This window comes from Melospiza georgiana, chromosome 2 (genome assembly GCF_028018845.1).
Source record: "Melospiza georgiana isolate bMelGeo1 chromosome 2, bMelGeo1.pri, whole genome shotgun sequence".
Classification (NCBI taxonomy): Eukaryota; Metazoa; Chordata; class Aves; order Passeriformes; family Passerellidae; genus Melospiza; species Melospiza georgiana.
The window spans coordinates 96,923,916-96,938,987 of NC_080431.1; the positions used below are offsets into that span (position 1 = coordinate 96,923,916).

At 60.7% G+C, this 15,072-nt stretch overlaps 2 protein-coding genes across 6 annotated transcripts in view; both read left to right on the plus strand.

Moving 5' to 3' along the window:
- The first annotated feature begins 1,142 nt into the window (after positions 1-1,142).
- On the plus strand, positions 1,143-8,915 carry STARD10 (StAR related lipid transfer domain containing 10). Its single transcript, XM_058045771.1, has 6 exons — positions 1,143-1,395; positions 5,205-5,352; positions 5,564-5,667; positions 5,842-5,959; positions 6,690-6,742; positions 6,816-8,915. The coding sequence occupies exons 1-6, from the start codon at positions 1,213-1,215 to the stop codon at positions 7,041-7,043; spliced, it is 834 nt and encodes a 277-aa protein (XP_057901754.1). The 5' UTR covers positions 1,143-1,212; the 3' UTR covers positions 7,044-8,915.
- Positions 8,916-8,991: 76 nt separating this feature from the next.
- Positions 8,992-15,072, plus strand: part of ARAP1 (ArfGAP with RhoGAP domain, ankyrin repeat and PH domain 1) — a 36,967-nt gene continuing 30,886 nt past the window's right edge. For 4 of the 5 annotated variants that reach the window (XM_058045766.1, XM_058045768.1, XM_058045767.1 and 1 more), the window contains exon 1: positions 8,992-9,167. The gene's annotated coding sequence lies outside the window, so the exon portion shown is untranslated. Of the gene's footprint in view, positions 9,168-10,637; positions 10,856-15,072 lie in introns of those variants that run through there. The other variant, XM_058045765.1, reaches the window with a different exon arrangement.

Below are 15,072 nucleotides of genomic sequence, written 5' to 3' on the forward strand. Positions count from 1 at the left end.
TTCCAGTGGGATAGCATGCCAAGGGGTTCCCTTGGCTCCTTTTCCCAGGTGAGGATGCTGGGAGCAGTGCTGTGGCACAGTGAGCCCTGTGGTGCCAGGTTCCTGTCTTCTCACAGGTGCTGAGCATGGTGACATCTCTGTGCTCTCCTATCCCTCCGGCTATGGCATCCCTGGGAAGGGCCTCATCCTGGATAAGGAGCTCGGTCCCACATTCCTGGCTTTGCTTTGCCAGTCTAGGCACATGCCACACTGCTCTGTCATCATGCACACAGTTATTCACGAGAGCTGGAAGAGCGTTCCTCGGTGCTCCCAAATGGAAAGAAAGAAATCCTGAGTCGGCAGCATTTTCAGAGCTGGATGGGAGCCAGAGCCTGAGCTTTTCCAAAAATAACACATCCCAGTCAGCACTGCCAATGGCAGCATGCCCACCTGCTCCTGGCCACGGCACCGTGGGGATGCCAGGCAAGGCCCAGCACTGGCACAAAGGATGGATAATGCACGGGCACAGGGCACAGGCTCACAGTGTCACATCAGGGTGACACACAACCCACAGAGGGGTCTCTGTCCTGCACTCGTGTACTCTCCTACCCCGACTGCAATCATGGAATCGTTTGGGTTGGAAAAGCTCGCTGGGACCGTTGAGTCCAAGCACTCCCCCTGGACTGCCAAGGCCACCACTAACCCATGTCCTGGAGTGTCACATCTGTCCTTTTAAACTCCTCGGAGATGGGGACTCCACCAGTGCCAGGGCCGGACAATCCTTTCAGTGAAGAAAGCTTCCCAATATCCAACCTAAACCTGCCCTGGCACACAGTGCAGGTGTCCCTGCAAGTGCCACAACTCTGCACCCGTGTCCTGCAGCTGCTCCCGGTATCCCGCCGGTCCAGGCTGCTCCCCTCTCCCACAGCCTGTCCTTCCTCCCAGTCAGAGCTCTCGCTTCCCGCCTGTTCTTCCCGGTTGCAGCTCCGACCTTCCCGTTTTCCCCCGGCTCCTCCCGGTAACCCCACCCCCACCGACATCCCCCAACTCCTCCCTCCCGGCGCTCCCGTTCCCCCCATTTTCCCTCAGGTCTCCCCCGCTCCCGCCCCCGGCGCTTCCCGGCCCGGCCCCGCCCCGGGCCCGCCCCTGCCGGTCCCATCGCGCCCCGCGCCCCGCAATGCCGCCCTAGGGGCTGGCGGCACCGGCACCGGCGGGCTGCGGCGCTCCGGGGCCATGTCGGGTGACGACGGCGGCATGTCGAGTCGCGACAGCGTGCAGATCCCCGACGACCGGGACTTCGGGGCGTTCCGGGCGCAGTGCGAGTCGGAGCAGGGCTGGAGCCTCACCTACAGCAAGGGCGGGGTGGGCGTCTGGGTGCAGCTGCTGGAGCCCGAGCGCGCCCTCCACAAGATCAAGGTGAGATCTCCCGCCTGGCACACCCTGGTGCACGGTGCATCCCCATCCACCCTGGGCACCCCCAGTCCGCGGTGAGACCCCCCCCCCCCACCGGCCCGGCATCCCCCCGGGACCGGGGTACCCAGCAGCAAAAGGGGGGCGCGGGGACCTGAGGGCAGGAGGGACCCTGGGGGAGATGCTGCACCCTGGGCTTGGGGGGAGGGAGGGGAGGGGAACCCCACAGTGAACAGGGGCTGAGTGGGAGTTCGGGGGTTTAACCACCAGTCAGGTGTGAGGGGGAATCCCAGGGAATAGTGGGTCCCTCAGGTGATGCAGCATCTTGGGGCGAGGGGGCTCTAGGCCGAGCTGGACCCCGATGGCAGCAGGGACGCCGGGACAGGTGGGGTTAACTGGCACAGCAGGACAAATGGGCAGTCTGGGGACGCCAGGACAAACACAACTCCAGCAGGGCTGAGCCAGGGACAAGCAGGCACCGCTGAGGACTGTGCAGGGACACTGGGGACAAACAGGAATCCCCAGGGTGTGTGGGGCCGTGGGTCTTGGGTGCTGCTTTCTCCCTGCTTCACGCATTGGGAATGTCCCTCCCGTGCTTGCTGCACATCAGGTCTTGGCTTGGGGATTCCTTGGAGTCTGCAGCCACTGGCCTGCTATCACTGGGGTTGTCCCCCTTGCCCAGAGCTCCCTATGTCCCCACTGCATTTCCCCGTGGGTCCCTTCCCTCTTGGTGCCAGTGTGCTGGTGCAGGCAGGTACATTCTTATCCTGGCAAAGCAGGGACACCGGCAATCAACAGACAACTTGAGACAGGAGCAGCGTAAGGATGGGGTTACAATTGAGTCTCTGGCAGGTGTCCCTGTCCCTGGTGGCACCTTCATTAAGCTGTCCTGGTATAGTGGGTGGCATCATCCTTGCCGTGGTGTCGAGCCCAGGTGGTGACGGTGGCGGTGGCAGCAGTGACGACGCGGCCTGCTCACACACTGCTCTGCAGCAGCTGGCACTGGCCCTGCTGGGGAAACCTGTCCCTGGGGCACTGGCAGTGGCTGTGCCCGGCTCCTGCCTGGAACCACTGGGTTGCTTCCACTATAGTGTGTTGGAGGAGTCTGGGCTGCTGTGACCCAGGAACGGGTCCCTGTTGTGCCCTGGTGGCACCAGTGAGCCCTGGGAGGGGGGATGGTGCTCTCTGGGATATAGGGGGTCACTGGTGCCACCTGCACCCTGCCCCATCCCTGCAGAGGTGGGGACCCATATTGGGTGGGATGCAGAGTGTGCATCCTTGTGGCATCCAGGCATGATGGCACAGGCATAGCTCTGTGTGACAGTGCATCCTGACCCTCCCCTGCACCCCCCCCCAAGCTCCTTTTGTCCCCCAGCCCTGCTGCTTGCACTTGGGGGTTGTATCCCAAAACATCCCCTGGACTGAGGTGGTGCTTGGGTGCGTCCCCTGCCTGTCCCACAATCCCAGTGTGCCACGTTGGCGTGGCAGGGACCCAGCCCACTCCAGGATGTCCTGGAACAGCTGCTCCTGCCACCGCACCTGGAGCTGTCTTTGCCTGCGGGGGTCCCTGAGCCAGGTCCTGCCTCTTTCCACGCCCTCCTAGACAAATCCTGCTTGGAAAGGTCCTGCTGGGTGTTTGTGTGTTGATGCCATGTGTGTGCCACTGGGTATTGGAGACCCTGTGGGGTAACACTCCTTCTCCCCACCCCGTGGCCCCCAGCAGCAGCCAGGCCCACCATCCCACCCAGGATGAAATGCTCCTGCTGGATTTTGAAGGGAGTGACACGTGGCATTGATGACGTGGCACGGCAAGGTGCAGCCCAGGGGTTTGCCCCTCATGCTGGTGGTCTGTGTGTGGGTGCTGGGCGTTCTCTGCAGCTTCCCAAGAGCTGGTTTCCCCCTGAATTCATCCTGGATTCCTCCTGGATTCCTTGCTTAATTAAGTGGAACCTGAAGGTCTCGCCCTGCTTTGAGGCTGCCGCCCCCTCCTCCCCGCCCCCCTCCATTAGGGATGCAGCTCCCGTCTAACCTGTTTTCTGGAGTCTGGGAACAAGCTGGTGCCATGGCTGATTTCTCAGTGGGACATTTGGTGGCCTTGGGACTGGCTACAGGTTGGGGGAACCCAGCCAGGACACCCCATCCTACCCGGTGGGGCAGTGAGTTGGTACCTGGGCATCTGGGATCTCCCAGGGATGATGGTTTCCCCTCTAAATGGGCTGTCCAAAGGATGGCCAGGAGCCATCCTGTAGGATGCAGCAGAGGGGGGGTCTGGGGTGTTGGTAAAACTGCCAGTGAGGATGAGCCTTGGTGGCTGCAGGCAGGGGTGGTGGGTGTCCTTTTGGATCTGCTGCTGTCCCACAGTCTGGCACCCATTCCTTGTTCCCTCAGGCACAGCATAACCCCAGCCCTGGGGACTTCATCTCTTTCTCCTCCACCTCCTCTTCCTCCTCCTCCTCCTCCTCCTCACCCCATTAGTCAATATTGACTCAAGGCTGGGGCATGTGTTTCCAGGCACTTCCCAGGTGGCACCATCCCCTCTCCTGCTGCGACCCTCCTGGCACCCCCCCAGGATGTGAGTCACCTGCAGGGCACGTCCTGCACTACTGGCCTGACCAGCCTTGCTGCTCTGGGAATCGTGCACCTGAGCATGGTGCTGGGTGCAGGGGGAGCGGGGCTTCTTCAAGGAAGTCATCCAGGCAGGCCCTCCCCAAACCTGCCCGGCAGCGGTGCCTGTTCCCAGACAAGTTTTTGGGTGAATGGAGGAGCAGGAGATGGGCTCTGTGGAACAGGGATGGGTCTCTGAGATTGAGGATAAGCACGGTGGGGTTGAGAACAGACTCCATGGGGCAGGGATAGATCTGAGCACGGTGGGGGTGGAGCTGGGCTCTGTGGGGCAAGGATGGGATTGAGGGTGAGTACTGTGGGGGAACAGACTCCATGGCTGCGTCCCACCAAGGGGCCATGTGAGGCTGTGCCCCATTGCTGGGTGCTTCTGTGCCTCTTTCCAGGGCTGGGGAGTCTCTAGTACTGTGTGCTGGGGTGACAGGGCCAGCCCTAAATCCTGAACTGCAGGGTCTGGGGGCCGGAGGAGCTGATGCTATCCCTGGGGATAAACAGGAGCCAGTGGCATTCCCAGGGACAGGCTGCTGGCTGCTCTCCCTGCCCCACAGTTGGCTCCAGCACCCTTGATCTCAGCAGATGCATCCCCTCCCTTCACCTTCTCCGTTCTCCTTGTCTCCTTGCCTTCCCTGGATCTGGCTGCCGTAGTGACGGAGCAGCTCCCCACTCTGCACCCCTCAACCCCTACTGTATGATCCATGCTGCCCCAAGGCACCAGGCACAGGCTCCTCTTGGCTCCCCTTGTACAGGGATACCACTCTGGGTGGAGCACATCCACAGTGATGGGGGACAGGTGGGAAGCAGGGTCCCTGAGTACCCAGGATTCAGCTCCACACTGCCTTGAGGCCCTGTGTGCCTGTGCTACAGGGATGGCTGGGATCCAGGTTGGGATCCAGGTCTGCTTGGAGGAGACTGCATTGATTTTATTTTTTTTTAACATCTGAAAGGAGACACCTCCCCGCCGCCACTTGCTGGGGCTTCCCACAGCTGCCTTCCCACTTGGGGGTCCCCATGGCCTCCTTCTCTCCCAGGGGTCCCCACAGCCACTCTCACGCTTTGGGATGCCCCCTGCCCACCCGGGGGTCCCAATGGCCATCCCCCCACCACGAGGTCCCAGTGCCACCCTGTTGGGGTCCCCACAGCTGAGCTCCTGCCCTGGGGGCCCTGGCAGGTGTCTGATGGCCCCTGCCTTGCAGTGCAGGATGGAGTGCAGGGACGTGCCGGCGGAGACGCTCTACGACGTGCTCCATGACATCGAGTACCGCAAGAAGTGGGACACCAACGTCATCGAGACCTTCGACATCGGGAGGCTGACGGCCAACTCCGATGTGGGATACTACGCCTGTGAGGAGGGGTCTGGGGGTCTGGGTGCTCCTGGGGAGGGCTCAGTCCCTGGGCAGCTACCACTCCACCCTGGGCTGGCATCTGGGGGTTCCATGGTGTGTGGCGTGGAAGGGAGGAGTCTGCATACCAGTTTGGGGGGATTTGGAAGGCAGAAGGGGATCTTGAAAGTGAGTGTCTCACTCTGGAACATCCCACCTGGTGCTGTCCCTAGGGAGGTGTCCCAAGCCCCTGAAGAACCGCGACGTGGTCACACTCCGCTCCTGGCTGCCCATAGGCTCTGACTACATCATCATGAACTACTCTGTCAAGCATCCCGTGAGTTTAGCGGGGCACCGGGGGTGCTGTGGTGCTGGGCTGGGGCTCACTCAGATCTTGGGGGGATAGGTTGGAGAGTTGAGGGGCTCTGCACAAGCCCTGCTTGTGGCTGGTGCCTCTGTACCCCACCTGCCCTGCCAGTGACTCGTGCTCCCTCCCTGGTGCCCCCCACAGAAGTATCCCCCCCGCAAGGACATGGTGCGGGCTGTCTCCATCCAGACAGGCTACCTGATCGAGGGCACGGGAGCCAAGAGCTGCACCATCACCTACCTGGCACAGGTGGACCCCAAAGGTGAGAGAGGGACCCCCAGCTCTGTGCTCTGGGGCTCAGCACCCTCAAGTCCTTCCCTTGTGTCAGTGTGTGCTTGGGGGACCCAGTGGGGTCCTGGTGGAACTCAGGGGGAGCTTAGTGGGGGTCTCATGAGTTCTCAGTGTGGGCTCATTGGGAGTTCAGGGCCTTAATGGGGGCTGTGGGCTCAGTGGGGGCTCAAGAGTAGCTTGGGGGGCTCAGGGTGGGCTGGGGGAAGCTGAATGGGCACTGACTTGGACTTAATGGGGGCTCAGTGGGAACTCAGCCTGGGCTGGGGGTGGCTCAGTGGGGATTCATTTGGGGGTCTGGCACTTCAGGGCAGCGTCAGTAGGGCTTCAGGAAGTCTCAGGTTGAGCTCAGTGGGACTCGGGGTGGGTGCAGGAGGACCTGTGGATATGCTCAAGGTGGGCTTGAAAGGGCTCATCAGTAGAAGCACCTTGAGATGGAGCATGGAGCAATGTCAGGAGGAAACATCTTGGGCCTATTCTCTTCAAATCTTTCATTTTTGTGGCTTGAAGAGGGACCCAAAATGCTGAAATCACTGTTTTTGACCTCTGCAAGAGCGGAGAGCAGTATGGATTGAACCCTGTTCCCTCTCTAACCACATGTGCCCACTGAGAGTGCTGTGGGGGTCACACATGTGGGGTCCTGGTTTTTAGGCACTGGGGGGATGCTGGGGCTCCCACTCCCAGCTGCCCTCCCTTCTCTCCAGGTTCCTTACCGAAGTGGGTGGTGAATAAATCCTCCCAGTTCCTGGCCCCCAAGGTGAGTCTGTGGCACGGGGGTGGGGCTGATGTGGGGTGAGGGCTCTCCGTGCCCATCTCCCTCTTCCTCCCAGGCGATGAAGAAGATGTACAAGGCATGCCTCAAGTACCCTGAGTGGAAGCAGAAGCATGACCCTCACTTCAAGCCCTGGCTGTTCCCGGAGCAGAGCCGGCTCCCGGCCCTGGCCCTGTCCGAGCTGTCCCTGCAGCACGCGGATTCCCTGGAAAACATCGACGAGAGCTCCCTGGCCGAGAGCAAGGAGGACCGTGGCGAGGGCAGCGACGAGGACAGCCTGACCTGATTCCCCTGGGAGCTCCTCTCCTCGTTCCCCTGGCTAGGACAGCCTGACATGACCCCCACCCTGGGGGCTCCTCTCCCTATCCCCCCACTTCCAACATGGTTTGTGTCTCTATCTCACACACCTGTACACATGCACCCCCACTTTGGGTTTCAGGGGGACCCCCCTCATTGGTGTACCCCTGTCTGGGGACAGCAGGGACATAGTGGGTCCCCCAGGGTGAGAAGTTGGGGGTTGTCTGGTCGCTGAGCCCTTGTGGGACACGGGAGTTGTCCCTATAGGTGGCAAACCCAAAGTGACCTTCAGCTTTTGGGGGGGGCAGAGGAAAAGGGGGGGCCCTGTGCCTGCTCCTCAGTCTTGGAGACCCTTCCACTGCACTCCCCCTCTGCCCCCCCATTCCTGCTCCCCATCTCTCTATTATGGTCCAACAGAATTGCCTTCATCCCATGGGATCCCCACCCCCAGCAGACAAGTACCAGGAGGTGCTTGGGCACCTGCCTGCACCTCTGGGTGTGCAGAGGGGTTTGGGGGGCTTCTGGCACCTCCTGGCATGCTGGGAAGGAGGGCCTTTGGGGTTTTTTGGCATCTCCAAGCATGTAGAGGGGAAGCTTCTAGGCTCCTGGCACCTCCAGCATGTTGGAGGGGATGTTGGGGTCTTACCTTCAGGCATGTGGGAGGAGTTGAGGGGCTCATGGCACCTCCAGATGTGTTGTGGTGGGCATTTTGGGGGCTCCTGGGATCTCCATTCATGTTGAGGGAGGGTCTTATGGAGTCTCAGCATCTTCAGGTTTGTGTGGGGGAGGTTTTGGGGTAAGTTCACACCTCCAGGTGTGCCCAGTATCTCTAGGGGCTCCCAGCATCTTCAGGCACGTTGAAAGGACTTGGGGGGGCTCCTGGCACCTCCTGGTGTTCTGTGGGTCTCTGAAGGCTCCTGTCCTGTCCCCTGCCTTTCTAGGATGGGGACCCTTTCCAAGCTGGGTGCCTGGACCCTTCCTCCACTGGAATTTGAGGCCTTGACTGGGGGTTTGGGAGCTGGTCTTTGGCCATGCTCCTGCCCCCTCCTTTTCTGGGGGTGCACAGGGACATGGGAGATTTTGTACCTTGTACCAGAGTTGATTATTTAGGAATAAAATAATTGAATCTGGCATGGGAGGGACTCGGCCTCTGTCCCACCTTGGTCCTTTGGTAGCCATCCCTGTCCCCACAGTGCACTCAGACAGGGGGGTCCCTGCTCATGGTGGTTGCTGGGGGGACCCTCAGGGGTTGTGGGACCCTCACCTCCAGGGGGGCTCTGGGTGATGGTGATGCCACCAGAGGGTGGCAGAGAAACCCCTAAAATGAATTTACACTGGGCACTGATTAGGCATGAGGCCACACACTCCTTGTAGCTGGTTTTCCCACAGCCCCAGCCAAGCCAGTACCAGCAGTACATTTCCCCCAAAACCTCTGGGAGAGGAGACGTGGGGGGCTGAACTTTGGGGGCACTCCAGGGGGATACATCCTGGCTTCTCCAGGAGGAGAATACTGGGGAACAGAGCTGGCACTGCCTGGATCGTGGAGTCCTGGGACTCTTGTCTCCTCCTGGGGTGCACCCAGGGACAAAGCTGCTTGTGCACCCCATCTCTGCCCTCCCAGTGCTGTGGCACCCCAACACCTCAGCAGGCCCCCACCCTTCTGTGTGCCCCAGCAGGGTCTTGGTGAGTGGCATTGTCCAGCACGTGCCATCCTCTGTGCCTGTGTCTCTGTCACCTGTGGGGCTGGGGTGGGCACTAGGGACTTGCTTCCCATTTCTCCTGTTAATTTCCACCTCCTCCCACCCTCCTGCACTGCTCCCAATTAAAAATAGAACCCAATTAAAAAGGAACCTGGCCACCACCCACCTGGCAGGTTGGAAATGGAGCCGAACTGGATACAGGACACACTGCAGCAGCTTGAGCCAGGGGGACGCGGAGCAGGACAGGTGATGGGGTAAAGCCCCTCGTGGGGAGGGCTTAGCTCTGTCAGCTCTGGGAGGTACAGTTGGAGACCCAGAGCTGCAGGACCAGAGAGAAGATGGCTCCAAAGGGAAATGGAATATGCTCTGGAACATGTCTGGTGCCAGGGGGGCTGAGAAGAGCTGGGGCACAGGTAGATATGCGGAGGGGGGCAGTGATGTAAGGGCTGTGCTGGGCACATCCTCAGGGACTGACTGACAGGGGTCATCCCTGAAATGCTGCTGGGAAGGGGTACAAGGCTTCAGCCCTTCAGGGATTGGGCACTGCTGCAGGCCCCTGGGGTCTCAGACAGGACTTTGTTGTGTGACACCCCCGAAGTGGGTAAGGCCATGGCACCCTTATCCTCTGCCAAAGGCTCTGGGAGGGTATCCCCCCAGATGGATCCGAAGGTTTGGGATAGGAGAGCAGGGATGTGTGATTGGGTCTGGGGAGCAGGATGGGATAACGTGGGGGATGTGATGGCTCCGGGGAGTGGGGTAGGGAACGGTGGTGGGCTGGTGGAGTAGGGGGGATGCAGGCAGTAAAGGAGCTTTCTGGGGTATTTCACGCTGGCCCCCAGGCAGAGCCCCCCTGAGCAGCAGCACCATGGCCGGGCTGTGGGGCTGAGCCTGGCCCCTCCTGCCCCTGAGCAGCAGCGCCTTGGCTGGGCTGTGGGGCTGAGCCTGGCGCCCTGAGCAGCAGCATGACCAGGCTGTGGGGCTGATCTGGCCCCTCCTGCCCCTGAGCAGCAGCATGACCAGGCTGTGGGGCTGAGCCTGGCTCCCCGAGCAGTACCATGGCCGGGCTGTGGGGCTGAGCCTGGCCCCCTGAGCAGCAGCAGCATGACCAGGCTGTGGGGCTGATCTGGCTCCCCGAGCAGCAGCAGCATGGCCGGGCTGTGGGGCTGATCTGGCCCCCTGAGCAGCAGCAGCATGACCAGGCTGTGGGGCTGATCTGGCTCCCTGAGCAGCAGCAGTACCATGGCCGGGCTGTGGGGCTGAGCCTGGCCCCCCGAGCAGCAGTACCATGGCCGGGCTGTGGGGCTGATCTGGCTCCCCGAGCAGCAGCACCATGGCCGGGCTGTGGGGCTGATCTGGCCCCCGAGCAGCAGCAGCATGGCCGGGCTGTGGGGCTGAGCCTGGCCCCCTGAGCAGCAGCAGCATGGCCGGGCTGTGGGGCTGATCTGGCCCCCTGAGCAGCAGCAGCATGGCCGGGCTGTGGGGCTGATCTGGCCCCCTGAGCAGCAGCAGCATGGCCGGGCTGTGGGGCTGATCTGGCTCCCTGAGCAGCAGCAGTACCATGGCCCGGCTGTGGGGCTGATCTGGCTCCCCGAGCAGCAGCATGGCCGGGCTGTGGGGCTGAGCCTGGCTCCCTGAGCAGCAGCAGTACCATGGCCGGGCTGTGGGGCTGATCTGGCCCCTCCTGCCCTGGCCTCGCGTGGGCGAGGGGCCGAGCAGGGGGGGCTGCCACCCCCGGAGCCGGCAGCCAGCGTGTCCCGGTCCCTGAGCGCCGGATGAAAGGACCATTGTCCCAGGCTGGGCAGCCGTGAGGGCTGGCCATGGACACCCCACGTCCCCTCTGTGTCCCCCGGCCCTCCCACTCTCCTTCTTACCCCCCACTAAGACCTTGGGAATTGTGCGGGGAGGCAAGAACCCCACGCGCAACCCGTTCATTATTTTTTTGGGGAAAGTCCTGGCAGCTTTCCCCTTGAATCCTGTTTCCATGAGGCAGCCAAAGCTCCGTGCGGGAACAAGCCCGGGCCTGGCAAGGGGGGCCCGGAGTGCCCCCGCCCCGGGAAGCGCCCCGGCATCCTCTGGGAGCCGCCGCTGCCACCGGACAGAGGTACCGGGTGCTCCGGGGGGCTGCGGGGGCACCCCCGGCTCGGGCGGGGACTGGGGACATGGGAGGGGGGACACTCTGCCTTCTCAGCGCCGTTTCTCTCCTGGGGGCGGTTGTGTTTCTTTCCACGTGTTTCTGTGGGCACACAGGGGGGCACCGGGGATACTGGGAGCTGCTGGGGCGGTGGGGGGAGTATGGATTGTTCCCCGGCTCAGTGCAGCAGTGGTGTGCCCCCCCAACCCCCCCGACCGGGGTACTCGTGCTGCAGATGGCCCCGGTGTACCCCAGCTCAGCCCCGGTACTCCCCAGCCACATTCCAGTACGCCCCAGCTGGCTCTCAGCACACCTTACCTCGATCACAGTAGGCTCCAGTTCACCCCCAGACCCCTCCACCGCAATCCCAGCACATCCCAGCTCAACCCTGGTTCAATTCCAGTATGCTCCAGCTGCCCCTCAGGAAACTCCAGCTCACTCCCGGCAGACTCCAGCTCACCCCCAGCACACCCGACCTCAACCCCAGCATGCTCCAGTTGAACCCCGCTACTGGCCATGTGCCCCCCAGCTGCCCCAAGCAGACCCCAACTCATTCCCAGCGCACCCCCACTAAATCTCAGCACACCCCAGTTCACCTTAGCGCATCCCAGCTCAAGGCCAGTTCATCCCAGTTTAATCCCAGTATTCCCCAGCACGTCCCAGCTCCTCCCCAGTATATTCCAATTCACCCCAACACTTCCCAGCTCAATACCGGCACATCTCAGCTTAACCCCAGTTTAACCCTAGCCTTCCCAGTTCACTTCCAGCATATCCCAGCTCCCCTGAGCAGACCCCAGCTCAGCCCCAGTCTCCAGGGAGCCCTGGCATTGCTGATAGCCCCCATTCCTGTTGCCGGGTTAGGGTGAGTGACATGTTGGGAGACACTGGGTGGTTGTGCTGCCCGTGCCAGGGGTGAAGCTGGGACAAGGGGACCCCGAGGGCCCAGCTGGCAGATTTGTTTTCTGCTGGGGATCTGGCATGTCCCTGTTCATAGCCAAAAACCAGCGTCAGCTGCTGCCAGCAATGCCTGTGCCACACTAACCACCACCCAGATGCCAAGGGATGCTGGTAGTGGGCTTCCCTTCCTTTCCTCCTCCTCTTCCTCACTGTTTTCCAGTCTGTCTGGTGAAGCCTGGAGCTTTGCCAGTGCTGTGCAGCTGGAACTGGGATGGTGGTTGCTTTGTCCTGCAGTAATGGCAAGCTGGTTCCACGGGACACCTTCACACTGCTGGGGCCATCAGGTTGGGGTTTGGGGTGCCCAGGGGCTGCACCTGCACGGGGGGTTTCTAGGTCCAGCACCACTGCAGGGACAGCAATTTTAATTTGTGGGTTCAGCCCCAAAAGCCAATTTTTGGAGGCACAGGGCTGAGTGCTAGGGCTGGGTGGCTATTCTGGGGTGCTGGGAGAAAGGCAGCAAGGAAAACTCCTCCAAGAGCTTATAGTGCCTTTCTGGGGGTGCTCCAGCAGCTACTGGGGATGTGTTATTATGGGCCACAGCCAGGACATCAGGGATAGAGATATTTAGAGCAATATTGAGGATGTGTTTGCTGTCAGAACTTAGCCTCAGAACAAGGTGAGCCCTGGAGATTTTAGGGGTGTCTCGTGGGAGGCAGGGAGTGATGCAGCTCCTGTGGCAGGACTCTGGCTGTGGGGGGTTTGATGCTTGGGGACACTTTGCAGATGGGTCCCCCAAATCTACAGATGAGGGAAAGCCTGGCTGTGTAGAAAGTCTTTCACAAAGGGGGGGTGGGTGCATGTGTTTGGCAGTCCCTGTGCTTCTGTCTCTGCTGCAGCATCCCCTGCCTTGGCTTATCTGCAGTCCTGTGGTGGCCAGGGGGATCCAGGGGATGGCCCCAGTATGGTGTGACCCTGCTGTGGGGGACAGGGCCTGTGCACCCCAATGAGCATGAAGCAGAGGCTGGAGAGCGTCAGGGCTGGAAAAGGGTGCACCCCATCCACAGCTGGAGGGGTCACCCCTTCCCACGACACTTTCACTTCCCACTTACGAGAAAGTGAAAGAGGGACCTGCATGTTTGTAGTGCTGGTAATGGGGCTGATTTCTCATGGAGGAAGGAGGTGCCCTGCTTCCCAGGGACCCATCAGGGACAGGGACTCATCCTCTGCAGCCAGGCTGTTGGCACAGCCCCCCCTCAGCATCGCCAGACCCTGGGACACTGGGGCTCCTCTGGGGTGGCTGTGCACGTGGGGTTTGGCTTCCTGACCTAGTTTGCTGGCAGCTTCCATAAAGTGTGTCAGGAGCTGAGAGCATTCCAGTGGAACTCAGTGGGTAGTGACAGCATTGCCAGATGTATTTACCCCTTTTCTGGCTGGATTTCCTCATTTCTGGTCAGATTTACCACGTTTTTTTACTGGATTTGCTAATTTCTGGCTGTATTTGCCCCTTTTCTGGCTAGATTTTTGAGGCAGGCAGCAACACCTTGGAAGGGAATGCTGTTTGCTGATGCAAACTCATCTGTTTGTTGGTGCCACAGCCTGGGACATATTTCACCCTCCCAGGTTTTGCTTCCATGGAGGAAGGGGAATGCAGGTGGGACCCTGGGGAAATGAGGGACCCTCAGTTTTCCTGCCCCCTTGTTCCTAACTCCTCACCCACCTCATCACTGCCCACCTCCCACCCTCTATGCACACAGAGCTGGCTTGAAGCAGCTCCCCTGTCTGGGCACACCCTGGTGTGTATGTGTGTGTGAGCCCTCTGGCTTCTTCACATGAACCACCTGGCAACACATGGCAGAGGGAGGAGGCTCCAGAGAGGCAATTCCACCTCTGGATTGTGATTCACAAGCCTGAACTTGATCCCTGAACAGCGCCTGGGGGGTTTGAATATCATTTGCAATTTCTTTGGCTGAGAAGATCTTGAAAATGGAAAAGCCTCACCTTCCCAGGAAATACCTTGGGTGCTGCTGAGCAGGTGGGCACCCACTGAGGTGGGGTGTGGAGGGTTTGGGTGGGAAGGGGTCTGTGGAGTGTGGGGTAATCACTGCTTGCTGAGGATCCTGCTTGGGCGGTTTCGGGGTGAGGATGTGGTGCTTTCGATTCCCAGCTGGGTGGGGAATCTGCAGTGGTCCTGGGAGGTCTGTTGGGGACATCACATTCACCCCCTGGATCCAGCAGGGACACTGGTGACATTGGCCTCATTCTGGCTGGCTGTGGCTTTAGTGCTGAGGATCTCTCCTTAATTTAGGCAGGAAAGGGTAAAAATTGCTGTGGTGTGAGCCTGGTTGCCCAGTGGTGGCTGAAGAAGCCCCTTCCCACTGGTGGCCAACCCTGTTCCCACAGGTCCTTCTGCCACTCGGCTTTACTCTGGTGGGTTACAGCTTACTGTCCTCTCAGGGAATCCACAGGGGTCCTGGGGTGTTGGGACATGGCAGCCACCTGCCTGCTTGTCCCTTTCTGCCCAGTGGCCAGAGCTCAGCTTGTCCTGCAGCCCCACAACGCCCTGTCCTTGGTACCTGGTTCCTGCTGCAGCAGTGCTGAGCTCTCACTTCCCAGAGATCACCCTGCCTGGCTCTTCCTTCCTCTCCTGCTGAAAGCCCTGCCCTGTCCTTCTGTCACCCAGGGCTCACAGCACCTCAGATCCAGCCTTCTCATGGCAGCTGTGGTCAGTGCCTCACCACACTGAGGCCTCACAGCTCTGCTGGGCTCTTGCACCACATCCTAGCTCAGAGCTCTGCTCGGCTTTCCGGAAAGTTCCCATTGCTGAGGTGGCGTTTGAGGAAGTGCCAGGGCCGGCAGAGACCCCTGGGCAAACCTCCAGTGCTCCAGCTGGACCACGGGCAGGCTGGCCACCTCCTGCTGCTGCTGCTGCTGCTGCTGAGCCCAGGGACCTGTGCTGGTAATGAGCTTTCCTTGATTTCCCACAGAGCTGGGCAAGGGGAACATGGGGTGCAGCAGGGTTTGCCTGCACTGGAGGAGGAATTGCAGTGGGAACTAGATAACCAAGTGGGTGTCAAACACCCAGCAGGGCTCCTGTGCTGGATTTTCCTGGCTCATGGCCACTATTCTGTGGCAGGGAGGAGCTGTGGGATGGCCACCACTTCATTACCTGGTGCCTGGGTGCTGAGTGCAGCTGTCAGTGACATCCTGATGGCCCTGGTCACACTGCTGGATTCCTGGCACGTTGTTAGGGGTAACAGTGATTACCCAGGGGAAGCTGGAGCCAGTGAAGG

Bases quoted from the DNA above. Each gene is read 5' to 3' on its own strand.
- STARD10 (XM_058045771.1), top strand. From the start codon at position 1,213: ATGTCGGGTGACGACGGCGGCATGTCGAGTCGCGACAGCGTGCAGATC. The intron at 5,668-5,841 runs GTGAGTTTAGCG...TGCCCCCCACAG, and splicing joins ACTACTCTGTCAAGCATCCC to AAGTATCCCCCCCGCAAGGA. The intron at 6,743-6,815 runs GTGAGTCTGTGG...TCTTCCTCCCAG, and splicing joins CCCAGTTCCTGGCCCCCAAG to GCGATGAAGAAGATGTACAA.